This window comes from Brugia malayi, assembly GCF_000002995.4.
Source record: "Brugia malayi strain FR3 genome assembly, contig: Bm_v4_Chr4_scaffold_001, whole genome shotgun sequence".
Taxonomy (NCBI): Eukaryota; Metazoa; Nematoda; class Chromadorea; order Rhabditida; family Onchocercidae; genus Brugia; species Brugia malayi.
This window is the reverse complement of record NW_025062478.1, coordinates 10809885-10821270: the sequence shown is the minus strand read 5'-3', so window position 1 is coordinate 10821270 and position 11386 is coordinate 10809885. Positions and strand designations below refer to the sequence as shown.

At 32.4% G+C, this 11386-nt stretch overlaps 2 protein-coding genes across 2 annotated transcripts; one reads left to right on the top strand and one right to left on the bottom strand.

Annotated features, from left to right (window-relative positions):
- Positions 1–1945: 1945 nt before the first annotated feature.
- On the top strand, positions 1946–5113 carry Bma-mrpl-1 (Uncharacterized protein; the record flags this gene model as incomplete). The annotated part of the gene is made up of 10 exons (XM_001896258.2): positions 1946–2066; positions 2365–2500; positions 2609–2752; positions 3130–3214; positions 3301–3462; positions 3913–4033; positions 4281–4399; positions 4512–4593; positions 4829–4935; positions 5021–5113. 10 exons carry the CDS (start codon positions 1946–1948, stop codon positions 5111–5113), a joined length of 1170 nt encoding a protein of 389 aa, XP_001896293.1.
- Positions 5114–6126: 1013 nt separating this feature from the next.
- Bma-erfa-3 (Elongation factor Tu C-terminal domain containing protein) lies at positions 6127–10188 on the bottom strand (the record flags this gene model as incomplete). Its single annotated transcript, XM_001896257.2, has 12 exons — positions 6127–6333; positions 6668–6757; positions 6906–7079; positions 7207–7287; positions 7417–7513; positions 7677–7823; positions 7904–8058; positions 8281–8526; positions 8743–8918; positions 9113–9263; positions 9458–9555; positions 9831–10188. 12 exons carry the CDS (start codon positions 10186–10188, stop codon positions 6127–6129), a joined length of 1980 nt encoding a protein of 659 aa, XP_001896292.1.
- Between the last annotated feature and the right edge of the window lie 1198 nt (positions 10189–11386).

Here is an 11386-nt window from a genome sequence, read left to right as displayed (position 1 = left end):
TAAAACAAACCTAAGAGTTGTGTTGTTCACTAGGACAGTTCATTATTAACTTTCGATTTATTTAAGTTAGATTATATTTCTGTATGAGCTCTTCTTGACGATTTTACATGCATAATGCACGTCAAAGCATCGAACAACTTCACTAGTGTCTTGAAGTATTTGAGACATCATGTGACTTGGGTCGTTAATATTTCACTTTTCACTTTTGAAGTTTAATAACTCTTCCTTGTTTGACCATCTTTCAAAAAAGTTGCAGTTAATTTGGGATACACTCTTCCTGCAACTTATGCAAAATTAATCCTGCCAATGTTGTTATTGTTCTTAAGCTGTCTTACAACTAATTGTAGCCTTGAATTTAACATTTGTTTTAATGCCTAGAGCATTTCATTGAAGAAAATAGCACTTCATGCTTTTTTATTTATGATAATGCTTTTCGAGTGTTGCATTCTTAGAATTCTCCTTATTGTGCTTTGAAGCGAACTATTTTATGATAGCATAGCAGTTCGTTTGATTTTCCAGAAAAAAAGTATGCCAAATTGAGATCATAAATGCTTTTAAGGATTTATAAACATCCATTTTGCTTCTTTTTCTTTTTATCAAATTCTTTGAATTGCCTATTAAGGAAAATGAGTCCGACGAATTTTCTATTCATCTCGCTTATTTGGTGACAAGAGTGATAATCACAAGGATTCATTTATTATTTTCTTGTTCAATCAAATAAATGATGGAAAAGATAAGAATTACGGTGCAAAGTTTTAAAAAATATATTTTCCTAGTAGAGGATAGTAGATATCTCATCATGACCTTATGTGCACCTCATAATACTCTGGATGGAGGTATGCGATACTACTTTTCTTTCCAGACAAGTGATTTAAATCGCAACTATTTCATACAGTATGCTGTATTGAAATTCTATTTATTGCTTGTTGATAGTGATATACTGATAATAATTATCACTTTTGTTCATTTTACTACATTTAATTGATTTTTGCTTCAAATGTATTATGCAAGCTACAAATTTGTGAGACATCAGATTCTGTTAGAAGAGAAATGAAGGAAAATGTATTGGTGTATTTTAATAGTTAAAATGGCAGGAGTTAAAGGAGCTAAAAGAGTGGATAGCATGTAAAGAATGTTTTTTTTTTTTTTTTTGAATAATTTTAGAATTCATTTTAAAAACTAATGCCTCGAAAATTCACCAATGAATTAGAAAACCTTACTTGAGTGGTACTAGGAAAGGGATGGATAACTTGTCCTCTCGTTATGATTTAATCGTACTTGAAATTATGGATAGACCCTTTTTGTGACGGGTTTACCTTTCCATAGCAGATAAATTGTTTAATTTCTATCATTTCTTGTTTCTTTGTTATAAATTGTATGTTTTATTGATCGTTATAATTAATAAAACATTTAAACGAGGTTATTTTCTGACAAAAAGTACTTTTGGTTTGAATGCAGTATTGATTATTGCTAATCCAATTACTCAAACAGAATTTGAACTACTCAATTAAGTTTGAACTATTCGAAGTTGAATGAACTAAAGTTGAACTACTCAAACAAATAACATTCTCAAGATGCAAATGTTAGGCATGCTGGAGATGATATATGAAACAGGTGTTTGCTTAATTTTAGCTGTGTGTATATACATTTCTCTAATTTTATTGAGAAAAAAAGGTTTTTTTTTTTTGGAAGGAACGATGTTAATTGGAAATTGGGAGTTTTATCAAGACTGATTACTTTTGGCATGGATATGAGAAAGTTCTGAATTATCTATTCCTGATATTAGATAATCTATTTCGGACTATCTTGCCTGATGATCAACAAATTGTAGTAGCATACTTCGAAGTAAAAAAACATGAAGTAAAAGAGATTGGATAATTTGTTTTTTAAAGCTAATAATTTTGTAAAAATAATTGCATAATTTTAGGAGTGCTGTTGCAAAGCTATGCTTTCGTCAATAAGTAATGGAATAATATGGGCTGCATGTAGTAGCAATAAGGCAGTAATAGGACATCCGGAATTCTGCTTACTACTTCCGTCGATCTATAGCTTACAGCAGTACCGAGGTGAAGAAATATTTACTGTAATTTTGAATGATCCGATGAGAAGGAAGCATTTCGAATTTTTTTATTTTCATAGTATTTTAGTATAGGTTTTGAATTTCTTTAAATAGTACACGTACCTGAATTAAGTTTCACTCCATTTACTTTTTTCTAGTATGCATTTTTTAATTTTACGTATTTAAAAGATTTCGCAAGCTAGTTGATTTCCTCCCACTCCCCCCTCTCCCCCCCCCCCCCCCCCTCCCATCCCAGTTACACAAATAAGAATAATACAGCAATTAATCTGTCTATTGATTTGTAGGACGTAAACGTAATCTGAAACGTGCGCTTACTAAACAGGAGCGCCAGGAAAGACGATTGAAACGAGAAGCAAAAGAAGCGGAGCGGAAAAAATACACTTTCATGCAGAGGATCCAAATCTCAAGAATGAAACACATGTGAAATTTTTTTTTTTTTTTTTTCATCTTTCCTGAGAACTAATTCAATTAGGATAAAAGAGAGTTGAGTGATATTATAGAAAAGCTATATTTGGTTATTCTTTTTAGGACCTCCATTTCGGAACAGTTTCCTGGTCGGTTGAATCCAGCGAAGGAAGCACATTTACCAGATAAGCCAACCACAAATATTTTTATCCGAAGTGCTTACAAAACTCAGTATTACTCAGTTTCAGAAGCACTTCAAATGCATAGGTTAGAAAATAATTCTGTCTTATCAGCTTAAATTAGTCATAATTAATCAATTATTGATTTGGAATTCTTTAGAGTCACTTTTTTTATACATTTGCTTACGCCGAGGTTTTAAAATTCTTACAATTTAGATTAAAGCTTCCATATTGTGATTAGGTAATTAAAATTAAAGAGTTTATCACTTTTATTTCATTTATTTTCTTTGATAAACTGGTCTTATGCAGTTACTGATAAACCTATTTACTGCTTATTCTGCTATGTTGTTCCAAGACACCGATATATTCGCTCTTCTGAAGCACAACCTTATAGTTGTTTAAATAAAATACTTATAATGCTTTTTGTTTTCAAGGTTAAATTATTTTTTTTTGGTAAATTGACAGGGAAATGCAGCAACCATCCATTTACAATAATCCGAACGCACGTATTCGTTTACGTATGGAACTTAATATGACGACGGAAAGAAAGGTTCATTTTGAATATTGGTGTGCATATTTCGTCATAGTTTTATCGCTTTTTCTCATTTCAAACTAATCTTAAAATTTTCTTTTTAGACTAAAATGGTTGCCGATTCCGAAGAGTTAGTACCAATTCCTTATCCATTTAAACATAACGAGAAGCGAACAATATTGGCATTTGCATATGAACAACATAATCGGGATGCCGCCGTCGAAGCCGGTGCTGAAATTGCACTCGGCCCAGATATGATTAAAAAGGTTTGATAATAAAAGTTTGGTATGGCTGTAGTTGTTATAGGAATAACACAAAAAGGATAATTATGGATAGTTGAATTAATAGAACTTGAGATTGTTGATTAAGAATTGAAATCTTAGAGATTTTTGATTTGAATTTCATTCTTGCACATATATTTATTTGTATACCAGTGATTTTCGTTGTAATTTCTAAAAGGAGCTATACTGTTTGTGATAGAACATATATAATATTCTCACAAAGTTTATTCCAAGACGATTTCTCCATAGTAAAGGATAAAAAAATTGAAAACTTCCATGGAAAAAAAAGTGAACTCTCACACAATTTATGGTAAATGAGAAAGAGCACTATATCTCTACGAATGAAGAATTGACTTACGCTAATAATTTTGGTGTGATTATTAAATTTTTTTTTGAAGAGTCGTTTAAGTACGCTTTAAAACTAATTAATTTTAGATTATCAAAGGAATGTTTCGCATTGATGATTATGACTTCTGTGTTGCACATACTGATATGGCTTCCAGTATTCTTCCCTTACGAGGAATTTTAAGATCACGTTTTCCAAATAAAATCAATGGTACGTGACTGTATTTTAATATTTTAAATTAACATCGTCTTAGCTGTTAATCAGAGACCTACAATTGGTTACTGTAATCTTTGTCACTTCTACCTTTTTTTTTTTTTTTTTTTTATTGAAAAGGATGAATACATTTTTATTCATTTCAGGACATTCAAATAATAATATGATTTTTTTCTTTTTCAGATAACTTCTAATAGTGACATAAATTTTTATATCTTATTTTATATAGAATTTCTTTTCTCAGGTGGTCTTGGTGATGACTTCCAAGAAATCATCGGTAAATTTAAGAATGGTATAAAATTATCAATTCGAGGTGATCCGATCATGCCGGTTTGGGGTCTCTGTGATACCGTAATAGGACGAGTAAGTTAAATTGTTGTATAAGATATATTTGCATAGTACTGCACTTAAGGCAATTTTAAAATAAATGTGTACTCAATTTTGACGTGTTCAAAAATTGCATTATCAGTTTCAGTTAGCAATGAACGATGATGAATTAAAGGCAAATATTGCAGCTGTTATTGAAGCTTTATGTAAACATCGAAATCCTGCTTTAGGTAAGCAAACAGTAAGCTAAGTGATATTTTCAATTTGACTATAATTCTTCACCATTTTTCATTTGAGAGAAATTACAGTTATATTAAAATGTGACTATATAATGGGTATGAATATCAGTCAACCCCAGTTCATAATATTCATACCTTACCTATTTGTACAATAATTACTTTTTATCCTATCGTTCAAGAATGATCAGCTAAATTAGTCATTGTCTCCATCTTCACCGTTTTTTAGGACCATTCATCAATCGCGCATTAATTATGGTAATACCTGGTGATGCTCACTTTGCTCTCGATGTTAATCCATTTTTGCCAATCCCAACAGAACAAGAAATTGAAAAAGTGAGTGACGTCGTCTTTCATGAACTTAAGTTTCATAACTTATTTCCATCGCAACTCCAATAATTATTTACTATATCCTTTTGAGATTGGAAAACGAATGAAGAAAAAGAAGAAAGGACTAGAATCTGCGAAGAGCGACAATTCTGAAGCCTTGTCATCTAGTGCTGAGGCTCAGTGAAACAAGCATCTTATGACTTCCGCAAAATCCCTATGCGGATTTGTTTCGTTTAGTTTATTCCTGGTATATTGCTATAAAGACATATGCAATGTATCTATCATCTCACTCATAGTGCTGCCGGTATTCTAATTCACATTTCGTAAAAGCTAATATGAAGGTATGAAATTACTCGGTGTTCACATATAAATGTCTAAGAAACTTTCAAAAAAAAAGAAAAAAACTCGCGAAGTTTAGCGTTTTCATTTGTCAGTATAAATTGTTTTGCATATAAATCTTTCCTCTTAAATTCCTTTAATGCGAAAGAAAATTCTCTCATCACTATAAGTTCGACAGTATAAAGGAAAGTAGACATAACAAAATGAACAATTAACAATTAGTGGAAAAGTGCTCTTTGAATTTTCTTTTCTTCATCAACAATTCATCAGCTATGGAACATTTAGTTTGGATGAATTAACAAATCTTGATGATATCGACTAGAACTACTTCTCTTCAGCATGAGAAACAGTACAGCTCCTTCTAATATCATAATTCATATAGCTCTTCTGTATTTTGAAAAATAGGTTGTGAAGACCAATGAATTTACGGAAAATTCGCCGTTGGGGTTAACTTAACTTATCAACTCGCTTACATGTTTTAAAAATGTAATAGAATCAAGCTGAAGGAGCTAAAGAATGACTTATTAAAGATGTACAAGATTAGTGTTGAGCTTAGCACTTTACAAGTACTTGCTACACAAACAGTACAGGGTTTACAAAAGATGAGCTTCCCATATGTTTAACCTCATTGCCTAGAAATGATGGAAGGATGTCCAGATACTCCGGACAAACATTGGAAAGGAGCAAGCAGTCAAGTTAAAATACTACCTCCTCAAAGAAAGCTTTTGGCTTCATTACTTATCATTGCCGTTACTACACTGAAAACTGAAAATGAAAAACAATACTAAAAGTCTGCCTCATCATATTCAGACAAATCAACATTAAAAATCGATGTGAATGTTAAACGTCATCACACGATCATTCTACAACTTTCAGCACTTTCCCAATAGCTATTGTTTTGCCTTCATCTCGTAGCGTAAAACGTCCCATTTGTGGAAAGTTTTTGAATGCTTCAAGACAGAATGATTCTGAACTTTCCAACCGCATTATACACTTTTCATCTTGCTTCACGAATCTTGCTCTCACCTTATTTCCTGTTTTCTTGTCAATTGTACAAATTACTGCCTATAAATAAAACAAGATTATTAAGAAAATGTTGAAAGGCTGCAGTAATTCTTCTTAAAAAGCTCATTCCACGATGTGAATTGCGCCTTTTATAACGAAATAGTTAAGATAATATCCTCAAACAAAATATAAAAATTATTTTCCAATCGGAAAAAATCTAGGCTTTAAAAAAAAAATAAATGTTCCCTAATTTAGTAATCCGCTCGTTCAATAATAAATATAGCTTCATGTAGTTACTTTAAAAGTGCGGGATTTTGAATAATGCACTCATCAATTTAGTTTCTTAGCTTCAAAATTCCCAAACATTTTAAACGGTTGCACCGATGAAACAAACCTTCACGATAACTTCTTCAGTTGCCGATTGGATATGTAGCACACAAGAATAACCAGACGCGATTATTGATTTATGATCCAGAATAACAACCTGAAAACAAGGAGATAACAGTATAGTATAAATCAAAACTGAAGCTTACTTTTCTTTATATATAAAAAGAAAAGATGAGAAATTCAAAGAAGTCCATTGTCGAAGATACCTAAGAAAGTTGTTCCATAAAATGGAGGAAAAATCTTACTTCAGCATCAAAAACTCTTCCCACGTGACATAGTGCATCTGGAGAGCACAACACAAAACCGGGCAAAATGTCATTATCTTCAATTCCCTTCAACTTTAGCTTCACATTATCACCAGAAACCACTTTGTCAACTTCCACGTCATCCGACCACAGTTGAATTACTTGAATGCTTGTCTAAAAGTTTCCATTGACTAAAACTCTTCAAATTTTCTTTTTTATAAAACATAAAAAATGTGCCAGCATAAAATATGGCTTGAATGTTACAAACAAAACACATCATCAGTCCTTCTACATAACTAACCCTATTTGGCATAACTGTTAACGTTTGGCCTTTAACTAAAACACCTGATTCCATTTTTCCGATAATTATAGTGCCCATATCCTGAAAAATTATGTTTTACTGATACTTCCTAAAACTCTACGAAACAAACTGGCTTTCAATATGGAAAAACAATGAAGATAAATGAGCAACTAATAAACATAAAAATATATGAGCAAAGGATACACTTACACTGTATTTATCAGCAATAATAACTCGTACTGGTCCTTCATAATCACGACTAATTGACGGTAACATGGTGTCAATATATTCAATGAAGCATGGACCACTGAAAATTTATAAAAAACCAGTAGCCAAACAGTTATGTATAGCAAATAGCTTTCAGTATCAGAAGCATAAGACACCAGCGACAACAGTCATACAGATAGAAGCACGAAAAAATCTACAAAATTTATAGATTCGGATGCCCCCCAAAAATAAGCATAACTTACGTGTACCAAGAACCGAATTGGGAATTTGGCCTTTCCTTCAGAAATGCTCCGGTAAGCCCAGAAACTGGAATATATATAATATCCGTTTTCGGGTTGAAGCCACACTTCCGTAAATAAGGTGTAAGTTTGTTTTGAATTTCCTTGTACCTGCATAAAAAATTTATACTCTTTCAAGTTTTTTTTTTTTACAAGCAACATTTAATGTTACAATGCATGAATAAACACACCTTTCCTCATCCCAGTTGACAGTAGGATCATCCATTTTATTGACTAGCACAATAAGATACTTCACGCCAGTAGTTTTGACCAACATCGCATGCTCACGCGTTTGGCCACCTCGATCAAAACCGGTTTCAAATTCACCTTTTCGAGCACTGATGACCTAAAAAAAAACTTCTTTTAGTGAGTTGTACACTGAACAGGTCACTTGAAATGAAAGGGATATAAAACTGTAAAGAATGCGACCAATTCAACATTGAAAATGATGAAAAAGCTGCCGAATGAACAACAGAAAAGATCAAGAACGCTTTAACTGTCCCCATGAAACATGATAAATCTAAATTCTTTAAGCTATATATTTTTTTTTTAAAAAATATTAACTAACCAATACGGCTAGGTCTGCTTGTGTTGCTCCACTAATCATATTTGGTACAAATGATTTGTGTCCAGGTGCATCCAGAATTGTAAAATGTTTCTTATCAGTTTCAAAAAATGCGCGTCCACACTCAACGGTCTTGCCCTTTTCCCGCTCTTCATCATTCGTATCCAATGCCCATGACAGATACCGAAAATAAGAAGACCATGGACTAATCCCACAACAAATCGAGTTTGTTTTTGAAGTTACACCATGCTATAAGCTTCTCCCTACCATTTGGCAACCCACGAGGCACCATATCCGATTGTGTTACCATCAGAAGTGCAGTATCGACGACGGATAATTCGGTAATTAATATCGAAAAAAAAAAATTGTTTGTGCAATTACAGAACGAATTATGATATGGTAAAAATCAACAGTTCAAAATTTTCATCAAAATCCAAAAAAAAAAAAAAAGAAAAACAAACAAACAATCATTAAGACAAACCACGATTCTCTTCCTTTATCCTTTGCTTCTCTTTCATATTTGTCCAGTGTACGCTTATCCACCATTCCCGTAAGATACATTAGATGTCCACCAATCGTAGATTTACCAGCATCAACGTGCCCAATAAAAACCATATTGACGTGCTCCTTCCGACTGCTGTCTACAAACATTCATTACACAATTTATCATTTTTTTTTTTTTAAATCCATTATTGAAGAAAACACTTCCATTACACAACTTACGAATAAATTTTTTAAGTTAAATTCAGGCCCAATAACTATAAAACAACTCAAGTCAATTTACATCTTCATTTATTCAAAAAATTTAATATGGATAAATGCTAAAAAATCAAACCATCTATATAAGCAGCATGCTTGAACTTTACGGATAATGCTGCATCTTCGTCATCTATTTCCTTTGTAACCGGCAAACTGTTTGCTTTGTTTTTGGTGTTTTCTGGCTTCACTGTTTCCAAATCCATAGGTTTCACCGGTTCTTGCTCCTTCTGAAAATATTACTACTTTGCATCAGTAAACAAAATTAGAGGGAAATGTTTTAAATCAATCTCGAGAAATTTCTTCTGCATTGAAAAAAAAAAAATTTTTTTCATAATGAGATCTAAAAAAAAATTAAAATCTAAACAGTGAGAAGCAAAGATGTGTAGTAGAGCAAAGACGTAGTAGAGAAATAAAAAAATACTTTTTCAAGTGAAGAACCATTTTTCATCGCTTCTTCTTTTACCATTTCTTCCCTTTTTCCTATCACTTCTTCTTTTTCATCTGCTTCGTCATCCCAAGCTGTAAAAATATTTAGCAATAACCAGTCAAAAATAATGTCCCATGCTTAACTGGTTGCTGAAACAACTGTTTTGGATCACTTATGTACAGGCTTTGTGACAAGCGATACTTCTTTTTAAACATGTGGTAAATCTACTACTTCTTCGAAAATCGTTAGCAGGCTCATACTATAAACAGTTCTGGCAGGATTTTGCGTCAAAATCAAAACTGTTCTGGGAGAAAGCAATAACAGCACTTCACCATCTCATACTAAATGTCCAGTTCAGCAAACTAACCATCAATAGGAACTTGTTGTTGCTGTTGTTGTGAAGAGGATACACGTTGTGTAGTTGATGCATTTGGATGCATCTCCGTCGAAGGTGCAGCAGTTGTAGCAACCGGTTGATGATACGTCGGGGTAGTAACTGATGATGGTGCCATATGCTGCGCTACGTTGGTTGACCCCATCTGACCATACTGCTGATATACCGGATAATTTCCCTGAACGACAGGTGGTGGCAGATGATGATACATTGGCGGAGGTTGTGTCGTGAAAACGTATGGCTGTCCAGGGACGAACGGACGAGCAGCTGGATTTGGTATGAATGTTTGGGCGTTAGGATTCAGGCCCCGACGAGAACGTTCATCGGCCATCTTTTGGTTTATTTTCACCTCCTACGTTGAACAGTTTCAACAGATCACGACAGCGAAACCTGAAAAAAATTTACGAATTAAAAAATCCGAAAGCGTCCTGAATACAGTGTAAGAAAGCTAGTAAAAAATGAAAACTGTTATTGTGAAGTTATGCTAATTACTATGAAATATTAGTACTATATTAGATATGAAATTACATAATGTATAAACACATGCTGACACAACTTCTGTCATGTTTTGACGTCACTTTATTACATTTTGATAGAATTTAAACACCTCTCAACCGGAAAACAAAGAGAATAACTGATGACTAAGAATTAAACAACCCAAAATATTGCTGCACTCTCTTCCTCACATGAATTTAACTTACTGTCTCGTTGGAAGGGATAAACTGTATCACATTTGTGTCACCAGATCGCGCCCACAATGAAAATGCTAAACCTAGCAACAATATTTGTCTAATTTAATTCAATTTTGCATCAAAAAGAAATTAATATATTTTAGGATAATTCTATCATTCATTTTATATATTTAGAAGCGCAATAGTTTGCGGAAAGATTAAATCATTAATAATATTATACTACTGCATATAATATAAATCACACAGCAAATATCTAAGAAATAATTTAGGAATGAAAAGAAGGAAGAAAATTCGCTAAGATAATAAACATTAGTATTTCTGAACTTATCTCTTCTCAGTCGTCTAGATACTTCATCCAGAACATTTCATTAAACTTTCGATATTACTTATTGTTAAAAATACCATTTATGAATGAATTGTAGATGAAGCGCTGAATATTCTCGTTTCAAAAATAAGCGAATATTCTCGTTTCAAAAATAAGCAAAAAAGAAGAAATGCAAATAAGTTGGGAAAAGTTGGATGAAGTTGTAAAAAATATTTATGAAACACTTAAATTTCATTAATCAGAAAATCTCATTGGTTTCTGATTATCGAAATCGGTTTAACAATATTTTTTCCATGTTTGACTTACTACACAGTTTTGATTACTTATTCATTATCACATGAACAATTGACCTTTGCATATGTCAAGTTGATAACTTGATAAATGATATAGAAACAACTCAACAATATATTTTAGGGGAAATCGTGTGGAATTGTGAATAAATACGATGAAATATTATCAGATAAAAGAAACATAACAGTTTCGTTCTTCTTTTGTAACAGATGGAATTTTTT